At 45.0% G+C, this 20,972-nt stretch overlaps 1 protein-coding gene across 1 annotated transcript in view; it reads left to right on the top strand.

Annotated features, from left to right (window-relative positions):
* Positions 1-20,972, top strand: part of CTNNBL1 (catenin beta like 1) — a 206,210-nt gene that overhangs the window by 72,436 nt on the left and 112,802 nt on the right. Inside the window, exons 4-6 of the mRNA XM_049779460.1 lie at positions 735-874; positions 10,576-10,673; positions 20,553-20,646. Of these exons, the coding sequence (XP_049635417.1) occupies positions 735-874; positions 10,576-10,673; positions 20,553-20,646 (332 nt within the window). The remainder of the gene's footprint in view (positions 1-734; positions 875-10,575; positions 10,674-20,552; positions 20,647-20,972) is intronic.

Genomic DNA, 20,972 nt, shown 5'->3' with positions numbered 1-20,972 from the left:
AATGGGATAACATGGCTCTGTGCTCAGGAATCACTCCTCATGGGCCATCTGCATGCCAGGCAGACACTCTACCCATTGTGCTAATGCTCCGGCCCCAGCAATGCCGTTTTTAGAGCCTGGGCAAAGGTGTGTTGGAAAGTTCAGCTGTGGAATTGAGGGAAATATCCTACTTCATAGGTAGAGTGGTAATCATTGACTGTCATGAGGTGACATTAGCTTTCCTCTGGGATCTACGTCAGCTCCCTGGAGGTGAGGAAGGTATTTGGGCATGGCACGAAAATTTCAGCACCTTCGTTTGGATGGGGGACAAATATGACCTGTGTGCTGAAGTGGTGACTAAAGTGGGGGAAAAAAAGCCCACTTTTGGCTTCAGAACTCAGAGTGTTCAAAGCAACACAGTGAATTGCCACAGCCAGTGTGGACTAGTTGCTGATCCCCAGGACTGGTGGGCAAATCACTTGATGTTGCATAACACTTTGGGAGCCTCTGAAAGGTAACTTTTGACGGCGAGAGCAAAGGCAATCCTATAATGAGATCTGAATCCAAGATTGATTTTTGTAATGAGGAAATCGATTTCCCAAGGAAATTGTGTGACAGTATGATGTTTGGACGAGTGTACTTCTTGGTTGGTCTGTTGTAGACATTTTGACAGATTGTCTCTCCGTCTGGACTGTGCTGCTGTTTGCTCCTCATCCTTTCCTTCTAGTGATGGCTGTCTTCTTCTCCCCTGCCAGGTTTATGGAATCCGAGCTGGACCTCAACGACATCATTCAGGAGATGCATGTGGTGGCCACCATGCCAGACCTCTACCACCTTCTGGTGGAGCTGAATGCCGTGCAGTCTCTTCTCGGCTTGCTGGGACACGATAACACAGATATCCTTTCTGAGCAGGCAGGCTGACGCGGGGGAGTTCTGTGGCCTTCCTTTCCTGTCTGTCTCTGCCGTCAGCTGTCACGTCTCCGCTTTTTATTTCCATTCTAATGACTTCCCATCTGAAACACACGCTGCTCTTTCCTCATTTGAAATCTGGATTTAAAAAGAAAAAAAAAACTAATGATAAATTTCGGGCAATTCTTAATTGTTCTTTTTGCTCTTAGAAGTACTAGAATTCATCATGCTATGTCTATTCATACTTCAGCTATTTGTTTTAGGATCTGGCTTTGGAGGCCTGTTAGTGAGGCAATTCCCAATGGGATATGAATCTGGCTTGACAGGATGTGAATCTCTTGATCTAGACATGGTTCTCCTGGGTTAAGACCAAGGAGGCAATGAACCGTGGTGGGGAAGCACAGTGAAAAATCCAAAAAGACAAGGATGCTTCCATTTTGAACACTGCTGTATCCTCAGTTTCTTGAGAAAGAAAGTGATATGGCAACATTAAATATTGGTTGAAAGAACATTCGATGTAAACAGACAGTCCAGGTTTGATTCCCAGCTTAATTTCTTCTGTGAAATCTGTCCCTTGGGCCCTTCCATAGAAGTTGAGCTAATGTTCTTCCTTTTGGTTCCTGAGAGGGTTAAAACAGTTGTACTAAGCAGTTTCTGACACATAGTAGGCACTTTCTACAAGTTATTCTTAACTAAAACTGAAGCATGACATCCAAATTATTTTATGATTTGTCTTTATTAGACATGCAGTAGCTTTAGTGGGAAAGGTGTTTGATGTGTCTGTAGCCAAGGTTGTGCTCATTAAAGAGAGTGCTTTTCCAGTGATTGTCCTCTTTGAATCTGGATTTCTGAAAGCGAGGGACAAATGCAGTTAGTCCTGCTTGAATGATATTCATGGAGAATGTGCTGCTGCTTCATGTTATTTTCATCTTTCTGGTAATATCTCTCCCGAGAGTATTTCTAACTAGGATCTTTTTTGCCTGATCATTCCTAGAGAAATAAATCAGTGAATAATTTTACTGCTGGCTTCTTGAAGGGTGGTCCCACACCATTTCTGATACTTCATGTAATGTTCGATGGGAGTCAGAAATGGTCTCTACGTCCCTAGGTGGATGCACTCCTGCATTTTCCAGGATTCACTGTGGGGCTCTGCATTGTATGAGAACAGTCTAGTCTGTGAGATGCTTTCTGAGTGAGCTTCCTTGAGGGTCTCAGGATTTCATCCAGTAGGCATGCTTAGCATGTGTATTCTATACCAGGCACTGTGCTAGACTAGCCTAGACCAGTGTCAGTCAGGGAACATTTACTGTTGGGTATCTATTCTCTGATTAGCTTTGGATGAGTACTTTCAAAGCTGGTCTTCTGAGAGGTCTAGCTGTGACCTCACCTCTCACTTCATCCCTCAGGATGTCCAATTTCAGAAATCAGATGGACCTTGTGTTTCAGTGCCTTGTGTTTTCTTTTCTTTTCTCTCCACCCCCCCCTTTTTTTTTTTGTTTTGGTTTTTGGGTCATACCCGGCAGCACTCAGAAATCACTCCTTGCAGGCTCGGGGGACCATATGGGATGCCAGGATTCAAACCAATGACCTGCAAGGCAAATGGACTACCTCCATGCTATCTCTTCGGCTCCCTTATTTATTTATTTATTTATTTATTTATTTATTTATTTATTTATTTATTTATTTATTTATTTGTGTGTGTGTGTGTTGTGTTGTGTTGTGTTTTCTTTTTGATTCAGTGTTGGCCAGCTAACAGTTGAAGTTGAGGCTGGCATGCTGAGACCCCTGATTTTCAGCCCAGTATTCTTTTTTATCCCCAGTAGATGTGTATATTCCACCCCTACCCTAACTTCCCATATGCTGATACAGGAATCACCTGTTTTGTTTTCCATTCCCATTCTTCCCCAACTTTCTTTCTACTCTTGTTAACCCCAGACCATAATGGCAGCTCCTGAAGAGGTTGACGTTTTGCTGATTCACCCACCTGGCTTCTGCTGGGGGGGAAGACTGACATAGAAGTGCTGTTCAACACGGGCATGCTCAGGAAAAGCAAGGGCACAGATGTTCCAAGTTGTTAAGTTCTGGTCTTTAAGAAGGGAAAAAACCCAATCACCTTATAATAACTTTGACATACCACCATTTTCCTCCTGTTTCCAGGGAGCTAAGCCATTGGTTTCTTGAGTGTGTTTTTCACCTCTGGTGTGTCAGCCTTTGCCCTCCTGCCCTCGTGGCATTATTTTTTTCAATTCTGATTTTTAAATGATGCCCTACTATTCGATTTAAAGTTCATTTGAAAAAAAAAATGTTTTAACTACTCGATTAGAGACAGCTATTACGGGAAATATCATCCTCCTCAACATATAGTTTCTATTGAAAGTGGCACTGGGAAGGAGCTGGTGCTCTTGGCTCACATCTACCAGATAACCTCATGGGGTGACACCTCTATCTCCTCTCAGCCTTGCACTCTGCTGCTTAGCTTATCCGTGATCTATAATGGTAATTTTCTCCTGGAGTCGGTTGTTAGCAATTTACTGTTGTACAGCTGTAACTGCCCGCAACACCTTACCACGAATAAACAATTTTATGGCAGTCACGGCTTAAATTTTTAATCTCTTTTTAACTCTTCCTTTATCAAGCTGAGACCGTACACAGCTGGCTCCATCCTCGGCAGGCACAGGTTCATCTTCCCTTTGTCCTTCTCGAGACAACATAAACTGTCGGGATTTTAATTGGATCAGAGGCTGGTTTGTTGTAACCTTAAGAGGAGAGGATGTGCGGAAACAGCTTGTGCCTCGTCCTTTCAACCGTGAGGAGCAGCTTCCCGGTTTATTCTGGCGCTCTGCATCACTGCTGCTGGGGAGGGCTTGTCAGCGCTTCTGGGCCTCGTCCCCCCTCCAGAGTCTGGAGCACAGCCATCATTTGGCTGCAGAGGAGAATTCTGGGCTGTGAAGAACACCTCTGGGGGTGAGGGCTGGAGCGGGAGGGGCCGACCCCCACTCGCTGTTGAAGAGTCACTCTGAATTCGATGGGAGGGAACTCGAGGTGGGTGCCCACAGCTGCTGCCTTTTAGAAATAATGCCTTAAAAACAATTTTTCCTCTAAAGTAAATCATTTAAATGTGTTTAGAGCCTCTTTTTGTGATTCTTTTGGAGCCTTCCTACAGAAAAATAAATCCAAAGGCACACTGGAAGATGGTGTCTGAAGATGCCTCTAGCCCATTTCTGTGGCCTGGTTTAAACCATGTTTACTTAATTTGCTGAAAGGAACAGGGTAGATAGACTACAACAGGGGTGAGATGAAATCCCAGATGGTGACCAGTGACTCCTTCTTTTACAAACACACACACACACACACACACACACACACACACACACACACACACTTGCCCTGGTCATCCCTTCACACACACACACACACACACACACACATACACACACATACACACACACACACCTGGTCATCCCTTCACACACACACCCCCCACACACACTTGCCCTGGTCATCCCTTCACACACACACACACACAACACACACACACACACTTACTTGCCCTGGTCATCCCTTGTCTGTCTGTCTGTCTGTCTGTCTGTCTGTCTGTCTGTCTGTCTGTCTGACCAAATTAGGTCAATGTCATTGACCCGTCTGGAAAATCAGGGCATTTATTGGGCTCCTTCTTTTGGTGATGGTGATGGTGATGAGTGAGGTCTAGCTGTGTTCCTTTAATTCTTGTGTGTGTGACTCCTTGGAAGTGCTCCACTTTGGAAATGCCGTGGAAGATCAGAGTTGGGGATCAGTCTTGTCTGAGCAGGCAGTTAGGAAATTGGCTGTCCAGTAGGCATTTGGTAGGTGGGGAGGTATGAGTTCATTTCAAGTTTATTCTCATATTTGGCAATGGAAATTGTCATACTTCATATGCTGGAAGTGGATGTGCTCTTACCAATGGCTCATGGAGTCTCACTATAAACTTAGTAGGAAGCTCAGTGATACTTAGGCCTTACCCCTGGCTCTGTGTTTAGGGATCATTCCTGGCAGGTTGGGGGACCATATGTTGTGCCGGGGCTCCAACCCAAGTTGGCCATGTGCAAGCTAATGCTCTACCAACTGTGCTATCACTCCTACACCTACTTGCCCTATTTAATGAAAAATAATGAGTAGTCTTGATCCAATTTATTCAGTTTGCTTTCTCTCCACTCGTTCAGTTGGGGCTAAGAGGCAGGAAGGGGGGAAGTTTGCTTTGTTAGTTGAGGGGACAGATCTTTTTTTTGGGGGGGGGGTCAAGAATCATTTTGAGGCATGATCTTTAGCACCCAGCAAAACCAGTGCTTAGCTCTCTGAGCGTTTACAAAGCCAGGAGGACTGGCAAGTTACCCTGATAGATTTTGTGGGTTGCTGTGGGAATTGAAAAATAAGGAGCAGACAGTTTAGACCAGCAGGGATCAATTGAACTTGAGCAGTTTGGGTCTGTCTGAGAATGCCAAAAGGGAACACACTGTGTCACAGCACACTGTCCCCAAGGATAGGCCTGATCGTCAGGGGTGCCCGTGTTCAAGTCCCGGAGTTAATGAGCAGGAAGAGGGCTATGGAGGGTTTGAGCCTCCTCGGGGCTTTCTTCTAATTGGACTGGGAGGGAGTTGGTGAGTGCTCCAGCGCTCGCCTGCAATCACAGCCTAACAAGATCTGCGTGTCTGGAGCTACTGTTTACCTCAAGTAGTTATTCTCATCTTGGTAGCTTCAGAATCAAAGTTATGTTGCAAAGTATGTGCAACTTTTCCCTCATTGGCCATGATCCTCTGCACTGATGATGAACCACCCATTCAGTGGGATGGCATTTCAACACCCCCGAAGGAAATCAGATTAGGTAAACAGGGCCAACTTGGCAGTCTAGGGAAGGGATTTGTCATGCTACCTCTGATCCAAGGTGAATCCTAGGACTCTAGCAGGTTGGGGTTTTATAGCCTAACTGGAATGGATACCCGTTCAGTGCTGTTGCCCACTAGCTAATAGTAGGTGTTTGAATACTGCATGAGCACATTTTCTTCCTCCTGTTTGGGTTGGGGTAAAATTACGAGTCCAAAGTTCATTCTTTAAAAAGATCTCGGGTCTATGTTTTGGAGTTGATCTTTGATTGAGCCATATTTAGTCACAGTTCTGGTTTAGGAATTAAAAAACAAAACAAAACCTTTTCTGGACCCAGGGTGATAGCACAGCAGTAGGGTATTTGCCTTGCACGCACCCTGTATGGACCCAGGTTTGATCCCTAACAACCCATATGGACCCCCAAGCCTGCCAGGAACGATTTCTGAGCACAGAGCCAGGAATAACCCCTGAGCACTGCCAAATGTGGCCTTAAACAACCACAAAAACACTCAAAAAAAACCTTTTCTGAAAAACTACGCGTTTCATTAAACCAGGAAATACATAAGTGCACTTTAATTTTTTTGAGGATTCTTTTTTTGAAGTGATTTTTTTTTTTAAAAGCCACCTATCCAATACACCTTTCTGTTTTTTATTTTTCCTTCTACTTCATTTAACTTCGTTCCTTATGAACTCATCTGATTGCAGAGTAATGAGATTAATGCTCAGTTTCTGTTCTAAGCTTTTATTTGGGACCAAGCTCTTTCTCAGAGCCATTTTGTTATGGGCCGTTTCATGCCCAGCCGGCCTTCCGAATCATCTCTTATTATAGGGGCTTATTGCCCCAGTGGTGGGCAGGAATAGAGGGAGCGGGTGGGGAGACCTTCCTCCTGAACATGACAGAAGAGGCTATCAGAAACTGTGTTTTAGTAATTCGCAGGGAGACAGGCTCTCTGTTTTCCTATTATGCTCGGACAGGAGAGCCTTTTACCTTGTGAAATGAAATTGTAACTACAGTGGGAAAACCTATCACCCATGTCCAGAGCCGGCTGGTGAAGAAATGCTGGATGGGCGGCAGACCGTGCTGAATTTTCTCATCAGGACAAAGTGTCCGCTCAGTGTACCTGTCTTTCGCTTCCGTTCTCCTTCCTCTTTCTGGTCTTTCCCTGAAAAGACCTCTTTCTGGTCTTTCCCTCCATTCCCTGAATCATATCCACTTTAGCCCCAGGATTGATATTAGCAATTATGGACTCATTCATTACTCTGTAGCAGATATGTGGCCTGGTTGTTAAAATTTCTGTTAAAATCTCTGGAAGTTTGATAGGAACAATAGTATGAATAGGGTGCTTGCCTTGCATGCAGCTGACCCATCTTTGATCCCTGGCATCCTGTATAGTTCTCAAGCCCAGCAGGAGTGATGCTTGAGCACACAGCCAGGAGTAACCTCTGAATACTGTATGGCCCAAAAATCTGGGGAAAAATAATCTGATGAGTGTCTGTTATACCAGGTAGATGGAAACTTCTTGTTTAACTTCTTAACTGAGTTAGGAATATAGGCAAAGAGACATCCACTGGAATATTAGAAGAAATGATTTTTGTAAAATCTTGGTAAAAGGCCTTTATTCTGTTCTTACAGAAAACTACCATCATTGTCAGACTTTCCCTTTCCTTTTTTAAAGCTCCTTTTGGGTTTAATGGGACACCTTGTTGGGCAGGGATAAGCCTAATCAAAGGAAAATATGATACGTGGCCATAAGACCTTAGAGACTGAGAAAAGACTTGATCAGGATGAGTGCCTGTGGCACAGTTGAAACAGAATTAGATTCTTCAGTCCATCGTGACCCAGAAATGAGACTGGCGCTGCTGAGATTTTTGAGGCATCAAGAAACGAGCAGGTAGAAACAAGGGTTCCAGCCAGCCCATGGGATGCCTTGGTGATTATTTTATAGTCAATGTTAGGCTTTGTTCCTATAGTGCTTTCATATTTTCTCAATATTTGGCTTACTTGGCCTTTGACACATGACCTCAGTTTCTGCTTTCGCCTACTGAGTGAAATAGTTGGGGCAGAGATCACAGACAGCATTTTACAGACAAGGAACTTGAGATATAAGCAACTAAGATTTTCATTACTCTGGATGTAGTCTTCAGTTTTCCATCTGTCTCTTGAGCCTGTCGTTGAATAATATCACCCATATACTAGTAAGCCAGTCCTTCACAGTGTCTGGTGTTATTCTGTGGATGCAGGAAGGAGGTCTTACCCTCTGCTTGATTGACGTCTATGTCCAATTAGACATCTGACTAGAGTGGGGGGATGGGTGGATAGACAGATGAAATGTTGTCACATTGGTGAGATAAACATGCAAATAGCAGGTTTTTTATTTTTTTATTTTTACATCTCATTAAAAAACTTTCAGGAGAATAAATACTGAAGTTTTTAGTTTTATTTAGGTGAGGAGAATGAGAATGAGGTATCTATCGGGTTTTGTTGTTTTTTTCCTCCTGGTATTTTTAATCACTTTGCCGGACATAAAAGATAATTCTTTCCTCATTGGAGTAGTCACCAGAAACTACCTGATACCTGTCTTATTTAAATCTGGTATCCATTCCCTGTGCACTAGTATAGATGTGGTGGCCAAAGTATCTCTCTTGAAATTGGATAGGCCCAGCCTGCTTCCTGAGCACTGCAGTGACCTTTAGTTGAGTTGCTAAAGTACTACAAGCTTTCTCTCTGGGGAATGGGAATTCTCCTTACGTGACAGGTCTATGGGCGATTCAGTGGCCATACCCTGTTGGTCTGATGACCTTTAAAGGAGCTGGAGGGGGAGTATAATGAGTTCTTCTGAGGCACAGATGGCTTGGTGTTTCTTGTCATGATTAATTCAAACAGTATATGTTTTGGTTTGCTGTATGTTGAGTACCATGCACAATCTTTTGTGTCACCAGTTTGCGATCATTTTGTTAATAAAGAATATAAGCATGAGGGGCCGGTGAGGTGTTGCTAGAGGTAAGGCATCTGCCTTGCAAGCGCTAGCCAAGGAAGGACCGCAGTTTGATCCCCCCCCAAGTCAGGGGCAATTTCTGAGCGCTTAGCCAGGAGTAACCCCTGAGCATCAAATGGGTGTGGCCCAAAAAACCAAAAAGAAAAGAATATAAGCATGAATGAGTTTTCTCCAAAGACTTTTAAGTTCTTTATCTACCTTATGTTTGATACCACTGCCATATTCTGGGTAAATACCTTTTTCAAGAGTGAAAGAATAAGATATAGACAGCTCACTTGTTCATTCATTATGACCAGCCAGTCAGTTCTAGAGGAGTAAGATGAATCTCCACTTTTTTTTTTTGTTTTTTTTTGGGCCACACCCATTTGATGCTCAGGGGTTACTCCTGGCTAAGCGCTCAGAAATTGCCCCTGACTTGGGGGGACCATATGGGACGCCGGGGGATCAAACTGCAGTCCTTCCTTGGCTAGCGCTTGCAAGGCAGATGCCTTATCTCTAGCGCCACCTCACCGGCCCCGAATCTCCACATTTTTATTTCAAGAGATGTTCATTGAGTCCTGTTATTCTTGTTACTAGGTATTGTATTTTCCTTCTATTTTATTTTTATCCAGTTCTAGTGAAACCACATAGGGTTCCCCTGCTGTCCAGCTTTTTTTTTTTTTTTTTTTTTTGGTTTTTTGGGCCACACCCGTTTGACGCTCAGGGGTTACTCCTGGCTATGTGCTCAGAAATCGCCCCTGGCTTGGGGGGACCATATGGGACGCCGGGGGATCGAACTGTGGTCCATTCCTTGGCTAGCGCTTGTAAGGCAGACACCTTAGCTCTAGCGCCACCTTCCCGGCCCCTGCTGTCCAGCTTTTAAACTCTGCCTGGAGCTTCTTCATAACAGGTCTCCTTCCTCTCAGGCCCCTTCACCCCTTCTTGTTCATCACACTTCCTTTCTGCCACACACCCCCAACACTTACACTTGAGTGCCTCCAGCACATAGCTATATTCTTTCAAATATCTTCTTTCTGGAGTTCAAGTTCCTTCTTTTCCATCCACTTCCCTCATCCTTTTCCTTTCCTCTTCACGTGCTCTTTGGACCTGTCTGTAGTCTCTGCTGTCCCTGGGGTTTTCTTTTCAAGGCAGCACTTGGTAAATGTAGATTTTTAGGACAATTTTTTTTTGGGGGGGCGGTGGTTAGGGGATAGAAATGGAATTCTGTCTTCTAATTTCCACATGTAACTTTTCTTTCACTTCATATTCTCCTTCATTATATTTCCTTCTTCCTCTCTGTTGCCTAATGTTTAATCCTCACAGTGCTGCTTCCTTTTCTGTTGGCCAAAGCAGTTTGACACTTAAGGAGAAGGGAAGTCAATGAGGTCTGATGTGGTCCATCTAACTTCTACCCTCTGTCTTTTTCCACTGGTTTCACCCTGCCTTAGTCTTTGTAAACTCTCTGGTGCACACACGCCATCTCATCTCAGAAATCATTACCACCTTTAAAGGTGAACTAAGGTAGTTAAGCTTATGCAGAATTCCGAGAATTTTAAATTGTGAGAAAAGGTTAAGGGGTTTGGCCTCTTTTCTTTCTGGAAAAGCAGATCTGTGTGAAGTCTTGACATTTCTGAAAGTGCAGTGAACCTGAGGAGCGAGTTGCCAGGAAGGGAAGAGACTGGGTCTGTTAGCAGCATGGTAAGAATCTACTGTGAGGAGAGCCCCAAGGGAGAGATTTTAATAACATGTCCATGCAAGCAGGAAGAACGGATGAGGAAATGGGAGAGAACCAAATGGTGTCAGAAAATGTCTGTTGGATTTATCTGTATGTGTGATGTCCTTAACATTGTTCCACATGTGTCCATTGCTGTGGTTGATTTGCTCCAGGAGTTAACGGATATAGATACCCTCCATGAGAGTGAGGAAGGTGCAGAAGTTCTCATTGACTCTCTGGTAAGTCTCAGCAGTAAGTCTGGGCGAGGGACCCAAGCCGTAGTACAGGAGCAGGGCACTTGCCTTGATTGCTTCTGACCCGAATCCCATCTCTGGCACTCTCTCTGGTCCCTCGAGTGGTCCTTGAGCACCACTGGGTGTTGCCCCCAAACCAAAGTAACTAAGCCTGGTTGATGGGAGGTGTGAATGTTTTGTTGGCATCACCACTGCCGTTATCTCTACATGGCGCTGGGTGGGTCTCAGGCAAACTTCTGTGCCAAGGTTCGACTATATGAGGAGAATCAGACAGTAGACGTGCGACTTGTACAGTCCTTTTTTCTCTCGTTAGAGGCCTGGCCTTCTTGGTGTCTGCAGTAGACAGGCCCATCCTATGTTGCATGGGATGCTGTCATGAGTATCATTGCTTCTAATCAGATCTGGCTCTGAAGCTGAGATTTGGGGTTGCAGAATGGCTGTCCCCTAGGCCACACAGTTGCTGGGACCTGACCTCGTGTTCTTTCCAGCTCTCCAACTCAGTGTTCCTCTTTTTTCTCCTACTCCCTCCCCCCCCCCCTTCCGCCCCAAGCTGCTTTCTGCTGACCTTGGCCTTTGTGCGGAGTTTTCACAGATAATTAGAGAGGGGATCCAAGAATGCTAGAAGCAAGAACAATCTTTCCAGCTCACCCAGGGCAGCGTGGTAGTCCTTGTCTCAGCTCAGATTAGAGCTGTAAATGCATATTCAGATCCTGGCCTTCTCAGTCCTGCCTGACCACTCTCCTTCCACCTCACTGGCACCCTGCATATGGGTGCCATTCCTGGATGCTCATCTGCTTATTGGAGGGGCTCCAGGGTGAGAGGCTTCCCATCTGGCCAGGGGCCAAGGACTCCCCAGCCCCCCACCTCCCTGACACCGCACACCTCCTCGGCTTCCTCCAGGCTCTGTTGCTTTCTCCTCTTGCTCTCTTCTGATTTTTCCTCGTTACCTCGTTGAGGACATTGCTGGTTTAGATTGTAGTCTGTGGAAGTATTCCAGACTGCGGTGGCCACTTGGATTGGAAGCCGCTGGCTTGCACTTCTTCCTCGCCCCTCCCAAGACCTGGTTGATCAGAATGCGTGGGAATGGGTCCCCACTTGATTTTGAGACCCTCTTGTTGAATGCCTAGCTCTCTTCCTCCTGTCTAGTCATTGTCCACATGCCCTGTTCTCTGCTGGCATTTGATGGGACAAGATGGGCCATGCTCCCTTGCTCTGAGGGTTGGCTCTTACAGGAGAGCAAGGCTCGAATCCAGCAGGGCCATCTGTGACTGGGCATGATGAAAATTCCTATTTCTGTCTTTCTTCCAAGCACCATCCTAGAGAGAACAGCTACATTTAAAAAAAAAAAAAAGAAAGAAAGAAAGAAAAAGAATGAAGGACCTTTCTGTTTGCTTTGAACACTGCAGAAAGAGGAGGATGTTGGGGCGTCCTTTTACTTGGAGTCACCTGTGAAGGTGCCCTGTGGCAGGTGCTTCTTCGCCTTGTCCCCACAATGTCCTTTGTGCAGGCTTACCTTCCAGGGGTTAATTGCAGTGGGCCTTCTTTTGAGCAAGCCTTCCTGCCCTTCCTGCCCAGGGCTGTAGGCTGATTTTAATTACCATCCTTCCCCTGTGTGAGAATAGTTGGAGAGGAGCAGGGAACAGCGAGCCTGGCTGCTGCCTGTAAAACCCAGAAACAGCAATTTACACAAAAGCCCCCTTTGTGTTTCCCATGTTGCCAAACCCACCAACAAATGCTGAATCTTGCAGATTGTATTGTTTGGAAAGAAGCTTTTCATCCTCCGCCTGGGGAGTCATTAGGAAGCCACTGGATGGGTTTTTTTTTTTTTTTTTTTTTTGTTGTTGTTGGTTTTGTTGAGGTTTATGGTTTTTGTTGTTGTTGTTTTAAAGATTTCAAGATTTGACTCCTTCCAGCCCTCGACTCACAAACGGTCGGAAATTCCTGGATGCTCATCTGCTTATTGCTTATTTGCAGCCAGTCAGGAGCCATCAGTGGAGCTCTGAGCGAGGTCCTAGGTAGCCTTCCAGTATCCTGTGTCGGCAGCCGTGCTGCTGCGCTCAGGAAGAAGTTTGATAAGTGTTCTCATATAACAAGGGCTGAACTGTCTTCTGAGTTCTAATTTGGGGCCCATATGAGGCCCAGTGTTGCATGCGTGGAAGCTAGAGGGCATGTCACAGAATTGATTGTAGTGTGCAGTTTGTGGTTATTGCATGGGCTTTTTTCCCCCACTTGGAAATCCTTTTAAGCAATCATGGACCACATTTGTGGGGGAAAGAGTGCTGTCCTGGCACTCTTAGAGATCTCTGGGGGTTGAAGTTCTGTTGGTTCATCTCCTCTGCTCTTCTTTATAGCCCAAATGGCAGATGCTTATTTGTGCTTTGCAACCCATTGAATTGGTAGCCTGGACAATAGAAAAGACTGACTTTTGGGTCATTTTCTGAAAACTTGCCAGGTGCTTGGCAGTTCCATGCCATTGTTCAACCTGGCAAGCTTGGCTTCTCCTGGGCCCCCCGGAATACATCTCATCCTTTAAAGCGACCGCAAAGCTTTCTCTCCTCCTATTCTCTTTCACACTCACCTTTTCAGCAGCACACGAATATGTTGGTACTTGCTGAGTTGAGTCGAGGTACAGGCATCTTTTCCTATGTTTGTCTTTTCCCAGTTGTGTCTTTGGAGAGGGGTGGTGGAGGGACAGCTATGTCACATACCTGCTGTGTGTCGTTGGGAACCTTACTTAACCTCTTTGCAGTAGGCTTGTCTTTGAAATGGGGCAACTGTTTGGGGCAAAGGCAGCCAGGAAGAAATGAGACATTTAATATGTCTTTAGAACCATGTCTGTAACAAATACCATATAGATGTTGGCTGTTATTTTCATAAAGGTATTATGCCTGGCACATATTTCCTGGGTCAATGTCAAGTTAGAATGATATGTACCATCTGCCACATAGTAAAGTATTTTAGAATGTTTGTGAGTTCAACCACAAAAAAATTTTCCCCCATTTCCAACAGATGTCTCATAAAACCATTTGAACAAATGCTAAAAACAAAAAGCAAAAAAACATTTGGCAGACATGAGCCTGAATAAGACATGGGAGGATAGAGATTTGGTCTTTAAAAGATAAACAGGGAGCCAGAGTGATAGTACAACAGATAGGGTGTTTGCCTTGCATACAGTCAACTCGGGTCCAATCCAAAGCATCCTGTATGATCCCCTGAGCATTGCCAGGAGTGATTCCTGATTGCAGAGCCAGGAGTAATCCTGAGCATCACCAGGTATGGACCAAACCTCTCCCACAATAAATAAAAGAAAGAGCAGAAAATAGAGTCCCTATTCCTAATGATGCAGCAGTACCCAGCAACTGTTAAGGGTGTGTAAGACTGCAGGAGGCGTTGGGCTGGTGTCCAGGAGAGTTTGGGGCTGCCACCTGCTATGGGAACCAGCTCTCATGGTGGGTTGAGAAGATTGAGGAAGATTGGAGCTGCTGTAGTCAGGGGACATGGCAATGTGTGCATGCTGAAGCTGGCCATTTTCTCTTAAAAGACTTTCACGTAAGTGCCCTGGATGTGGAGGTCCAGACCACTGACCTGTTCTTTCCCTCTGGGAACCCTGCTCAGATGTTAATCAGGAAGCCCTATGTTGGTTTGACTGGAGCTGGATGGCGAGGCCAGTGCTGCACTTGGGTTCATTTGCCCACAAATGTTTATTGAGTGCTTAAGTAGATTCTGAATCTAAGAACTGGATAGAAGCCAGTTTATACAGAGACTGACAAAGGCTGCTTTTGTGTAGCTCAAATGCTCATGTATGAGGAAACAGTAAATAAACAAGGAAAGAGAAGGTGATTCTCTAAAAAGTGACGTGCTGCTGAGTGGGAAATCACAGTTGCTTCAGTGGTCAAGGAAAAGCTGACTTTGGGATGATACAAAGAGTCTGGCTCTGACAGAATGACCCAAGGCCAGATGAAATTGGGTGCCAAGATCTAAAGCAGCAATGATTCTGTGCACTGGAGGGAAGAGGGAAAAGGTTACTCCTTTGGGCTTATAGCTGCAGGAAAGGAACCATCCCTACACTTTCTGGAGTCCTGAGAATGTCTGTCTAGGTGGAATTTGCTACTAGTGAGGAGGACTGTAGGTTAAGGAACCATGACCGAAGCTAGCCTGATGTTTAGTTTGACTTTTATTAATATATTTGTTCATTTATATTGGGATAGCTCTAGTATACAAGGCTATTTTTCTCTCCCTCTTTTTTTTTTTTTAGTTCTTAGGCCACACCAGCACTTGGGGGTTACTCCTGGCTCTGCACTCAGCAATCACTCTGAGGATCATATGGCCGGAAATCAAACCTGGGTCGGCTACATGCAAGGCAATTGCCTTATTTGCTGTGCTCTGGCTCCTTTTTAGGGAAGGTGTCCCATTACATGTATGAGAATGTTATTACACCAGATAAACCTCCAAAGTACATAGTCTCTTCCCCACTGTCCATTCCTCTTTTCTCCCCTCACACGGTATCTCTAGTAACCTCAGTTCTGTGCTCACCTCATGTTTTATTTATCTTAAAGATCTCATTTATCTTAAATTATTATTTTTTCTTTTTTTGTTTTTTTGGGCCACACCCGGCAGTGCTCAGGGGTTACTCCTGGCTGCCTGCTCAGAAATAGCTCCTGGCAGACACAGGGGACCATATGGGACACTGGGATTCGAACCAACCACCTTAGGTCCTGGATCGGCTGCTTACAAGGCAAATGCCGCTGTGCTATCTCTCCTGCCCCTATCTTAAATTATTAATGCTGTTTTTCTAGGATACCTTTTGCACTGGTGTAAGGAACACTGAAAGTAGCAATTTGAGGGGCTCTGCATGCCAGCTGGGGAGGGGAAGGGTTGAAGCCCATCCCTTGGTTGTGCTGTGCCAAAACCTTAATACTGACTTTTGTGGTACCAGGGATCCCAAGCAATGGAGCCTCTTGGCTCTCACTCAGCATATGGGGCACTACTGGGGACCAGACTCAAGGCCTTGGTGCCTGCAGGGCATGTGTCCTATCCTGGCCCTATTCCTAGGCCCTGGCATGAGGTTTTGAAGCAACTTCTTAGCAGTTCTGTGGATAATGAAGTAAGGAAGCCAAAATCCCTCTCAGTGGGTTGCAACAGGCGAAAGTTCTGTCATGTCCATGTGACTTACAGGCCTCTTCAGAACATGCTGTTTGCCCTAGGTGCATTAGTGAGGGATTTTTTTCCTCCTCTCTTTCTCCCTGCTCAACTCTCTCTTCATGCTTTTGTTTGTTTTTGGGCTACACCTAGCAGTGCTCTGGGGTTACGTTTGGCTCTGCACTCAGAAATCACTCCTGGCCATGCTCTGTGGACCATATGGAATGCCTGAAATCTAACCCAGGTCGGTGTCGTGTAAGGCAAATGTCCTACCACTCTACTATTGCTCCTACTTCTATATTTTTTTTTACTTTTATTTTTTTTAATATGAAATTTTCAATTTGTAGATAGGACACTTCAATTGTCTAATGATTGAGGAAGTAATTTTTTCTAGTAGACATTCTACTAGATTCTACTATCTAGTAACTAGATAGAAAGGCCACCCTTCCTAACCAGTCTTACAGGTTCCCCCTCATATGCCCATTCTCTCCATTGGAATGGAGATGGGTGCCTGGATATCTGGCTTTTATCTCATTGGAACCTATTGGAATCCTCTTTAGGGCTTAGCTAATGGGGGAGGGTTACTAGGTTGTGTTTTAAAATAAAGTTCTGATTATTTGTTTTATATATATGTATACACACACATACATACACACGCACGCACACACACTTGTGGAATCTACTAAATGGTGCTCCACCCCCTTCCCAGGGGCTGTTCCTGGTGATTTTTGGCTGGCTGGGCCAGTGACCTGATCTAGAAGCCTGAGGATGCTATGTGTGCTAGGGATTCCCTATGCTACTCTGGCTGGACCTCTAGCACTATACCTGGTGTTGCTTGGGGATTTCCTGGACCATACCTGGTGGTGCTCTGGGATCTCCAGGACCACATGGCAAATGTTCTGGGGACCATCTAATACCAGGGATCCAACTGGTGTCAGCTGGATGCAGGTTATGTGTATCAACTTCTATATTCAGTCTCTGGCCTCTATATCCCTGTTTTATATAACCAGGATCTCATTAAAAAGTTCTTGTGTGAAAAAGTCCTAAATGTGAAATGTTCAAGAAACTATGGTTTAGAAGACTTGCTAACCAGTGTCTTATCTGAAAATATCAGGCTTAAAACAGTCAGCATTTCCAAAGCCAGTGTTGCTCCGGCTGATGCTTTAATCCCTAGGCAGGATTTATTTTACAGTTTCTTAGTCACTGGTCAAGAAAATAAATGAATGAATTAAAAAATAAGGCATGAAGGTAGTAGACCCAAAGGATTCGAAGGGAGTAAGACAGAATGCTAATTTGTGCTTCGTGCTAGATGATATCCAAGAGCTATGCATAACATAAATATTTTTTCAAGGGTTTTCTGAACTAAATGTATTTTGACTGCTTTGACCCTCTTGCAATCAGATAAAAATTGCATTTAACCCAGCTAAGCATAAAGTTTCACACTTTGCAAGCTTAAAAAGGTCATCGGTTAGAGAAGTTAGATTTCCATAGCAAGAAAAGGTTTTTCTCCTGTTAAACACCGTTATCCAGTTCTGGGATTTAAATGTGTTGCTTCCTGCCTCGGTTCCCACCACTTTGCAGGCAGCAGAAAATCAAGGAAAGTAGGAGAATATTGCAGATAAAAGCAGCAATCTGCAATTGAGACTGGTGAAACCATTTGCAGAACTGACGAGCACTGCGATACCCAGTGGAGCTTGGTGTCTGCTTCAGGATCAGGGAGATTATAAGTCAATCAGAGTGATTTAGGGAAAAACAAACTGTGACACGGTTCATATTTCTCCCCCAGACGTTTCTCTGTCTTCTCTCACACACTCAAATTGTCCAATTAATTAAGGGAAACAGTGCAGTGGATTTCTTGGTTGAAGCCTTTGCTGGCTTTGAGATTTGAGAGCTAGATTGTTTATCGCCTTGGTCCAAGAAGGGTAAACAGCACTCTGTGTTTATGGGCACTCTCAATGCTGGCATGCAGAGCCCCTCAAATTGCTGCTTTCAGTGTTTCTTACACCAGTGCAAAAGGGGACCCTAGAAAAATCTCTTTTTACTGATGACTCAGGGATCACAAATTCATCACTAATTTTAGTTTTTGCCTGGACCAGATTCTTCCTTGTGTTTTGCATAGGAAGAGTACGAGATTTAATTTCTTTTTTGTTTATTTGTTTGTTTTGCAGGGACCAACTCAGCTGTGTCCAGGGATCACTCCTGGCATTGCTCAGGGGACCATATGGGATACCAGAAATGAAAGTGCCCTCCCTACCTGCTGTTCTTATGGCTCTGACCCCAAAAGAGACTTAATTTCAAGCTCTATTCTTCTTGGCATTGTTCCACTCTCAGTCTTTTGAATTGTGCCTGTAGCAGGCCTTATCAGCACCAGGGTTCAGACAGTGTCAGTCAGTGAAACCCTTTTTCTTCTCCTTTCTTTTCACCCTTTTCTTCCTCCCCAGATCACTAGGGCATGGCTAGGGTACAATGGAAAATAGTATTACTGAGTTGACACTTCCACCCGAGCTCTCTGACCTCGCCAGGCTCATTAACCTCTCTCTGTTCTCATCTGTAAAAGCGGAGAGGTTTGCGGGTTTGGGATATGGTTCCAATATTTGATTACATGCCTTGCCACTACAAGAGCCTGGTTTCAAGCCTCAGCATTTCCTACACCATGTCCCATCCCACTCAGTTCTATTAGATGTGGCCCTGGAGCACCCTGGCTTTCATGAGGGGCCAGAGAAAGCATAGAGGTTAAGACATAGCCTTGCATGCAGCTGACCAGGGTTTGATCTGTGGTACTGCTTATGGTTCTGGTCCCTCAGCCATACCCCTGAGCACAGAGCTGGGTATGTGTTCGCCCTGCCTCACCCTCACCCAAACAAACTTGAGAAGGGCCAGAGAGATAGATTGCTTAATTAGCTCAGCACAGATCTTGACTGTGGGAGGACCAGTTTTGATCCCCAGTACTACATGGCACCTGTCATGAGCAATTTCTGAACATAGAGCCGGGAGTAGCCTCTGTACCCTATTAGATGTGATCCAAAGGTGGTGGTGGGGAATATCAAGATTAAAAAGCTGTGAGGATTACGAAGAAGCATGTGTCAGGATCAGATTATGGTCTATGTGTCTGTCCTTTTATTTAAATTGAGTGGATGTTATGGCACTTAGCACTGCACTGGACTGTAAAGTGGAATCCCAGGTAGAGGAGGGTGCGGTGTCCACCCACCTTCCTGCAGTACAGACTTCCCTGTAGGAGCAATGAACAGTGAGTGATCAGGCATCAGAAGGCATCAAGATTCAAGCTCCTTATTAAAACCCAAGCAGACCCCAGGGATGGCAATGCCATTTTCATCAAGTTTGTTTTGCTGCCTCCCGTCTCCCAAGCGAGGACCCAGAGGCAACACTAGCTAGAGGGCTGCAGCGCCACCCTGCATCGGGTCTCACTTTGCAATGGAGATTTGTTGGGAAAGTTGATATGCAGGCTTGATTATTAGCTGCCTCCTTCTTTACCTTCCCCGTGTATCTTTGTTGTTCTCCCAAGGCCATGTCTCCTAAAGAGCACCGGTTGTGATGGAAGGAAGCCGGGCTGTGGCTTCTGCTGCCATTGCTTAAAAGTTGTGTAGTCTCAGCTGACTCATTCATCTCTTGTGTATTAGCTCTGTGACATGCTTCTGAAAGTCTCCTCAGCAAGCATTGCATGAATCAAATAAGAGAAATTGAGTTCTCAAGTGCATTAGATGCAATTTGAAATAGAGCATCTTATTATATTAGTTTGCTTTTCAAGGAAACTTTAGAAATTCATCCCAAGCAATACAGGTTTCCCTCCACTTATGGGTAGGTACCTACCCAGTAACTCACCTAAAGTGGAAGATACCAAAAGTCTGAACCACTGGCTACCATAGTACTGTGAGAATTATTGGTGGTTTCCCCAAGTCATATCATGAGAGAATAAAAGATAAAAGTATCGAGAAAAGATAAAAATTTAGAATTCCACATACTTTTCTACTGAATGCCTTTTTCTTAAAGTAAGAAAAAAATGGAGTTGAACTCACTGTTAAGTTAGGCCATTGATTCATGAATGCATGGAAGTTTAGGGATGTTTTATTTTAGCCTTAAGCTTTGGTCTTTATCAAGTATTGCAGGTAAATGTCCCAACCACACCTCTTGTGGTGCTGTGTTCTAGAAATAAGCTTCTGAGTGAACTTTTAGCCTAACTTCAGCTGACCTTTTCCTATGGTGTTTCCATTATCACCAAATGGAAGGAACACTGGAGTTGGTTTTAGAGTTGGCTTTGGGTGTGAGCACTGCCACACTCCCTCTATAAACATGAATTTGACTGTTTTCACAAGCTCAGTTGGTTCCTCTTAAATCCAGGATAATGGTGCTGTCCTTGCCCTGTTCCAGGGTTTCTTTGAAGTTCAGAGAGAAGAAGGTTGCAGAGTGAACTGATAGCACAGCAGGTAGGGTGCTTGCCTTGCACTCAGCTGACCTGGGTTCAACTCCCAGCATTCCATATGGTCTCCAGAGCCCACTGGTAGTGGCCAAACAGCCAGAAGTAATCCCTGAGCACTGCCAGGTGTGGTCCCAGCTCCACTCCCCAAAGAAAAAGAGAGCAGGATAGAGTGGACTGTACAGACCTTGGGCTCTGCTGTGCTCCTCACTCTGGAGTGGAGTGAGCACAGGTACTTGGGAGGGGTGGCTTTGTAACATGTGTCCCTCTCTTTTGCCTCCTTGTCACGGAAGGTGGATGGACAAGTGGTGGCACTGCTGGTGCAGAACCTGGAGCGGCTGGATGAGTCTGTGAAGGAAGAGGCTGATGGCGTCCACAACACTCTGGGTGAGCCGCCTGGTCTGTGTGTATGTGTGTGTGTGTGTGTGTGTGTGTGTGTGTGTGTGTGTGTGAGTATGTCTCCACAATACTTTGGATGAGCCACCTGGTCTCCTTGTATCTGTGAGACTGTGTGTGGTATAGCGTGTGAGAGAGAGTCAGGATTTTGTGTATGTGTTATAGAATGTGTTTGTGTGTGTGTTGGGGTCTTTGAGTCCGTTTCCCTTTCCCCTCCATCCACATCAACAGCAGGCGTGTTTTCTTCTCTTATGTTCCCAATACTTTTCTGAGCTGAAGACCAGACTATTTTTCGGTAACTGCTGCTTCGGCTTGGT

The sequence above is a fragment of the Suncus etruscus genome, chromosome 9 (genome assembly GCF_024139225.1).
Source record: "Suncus etruscus isolate mSunEtr1 chromosome 9, mSunEtr1.pri.cur, whole genome shotgun sequence".
In the NCBI taxonomy this organism is placed as follows: domain Eukaryota; kingdom Metazoa; phylum Chordata; class Mammalia; order Eulipotyphla; family Soricidae; genus Suncus; species Suncus etruscus.
Note: the sequence above shows the minus strand (reverse complement) of the source record. Positions and strands in the feature narration are given on the sequence as shown.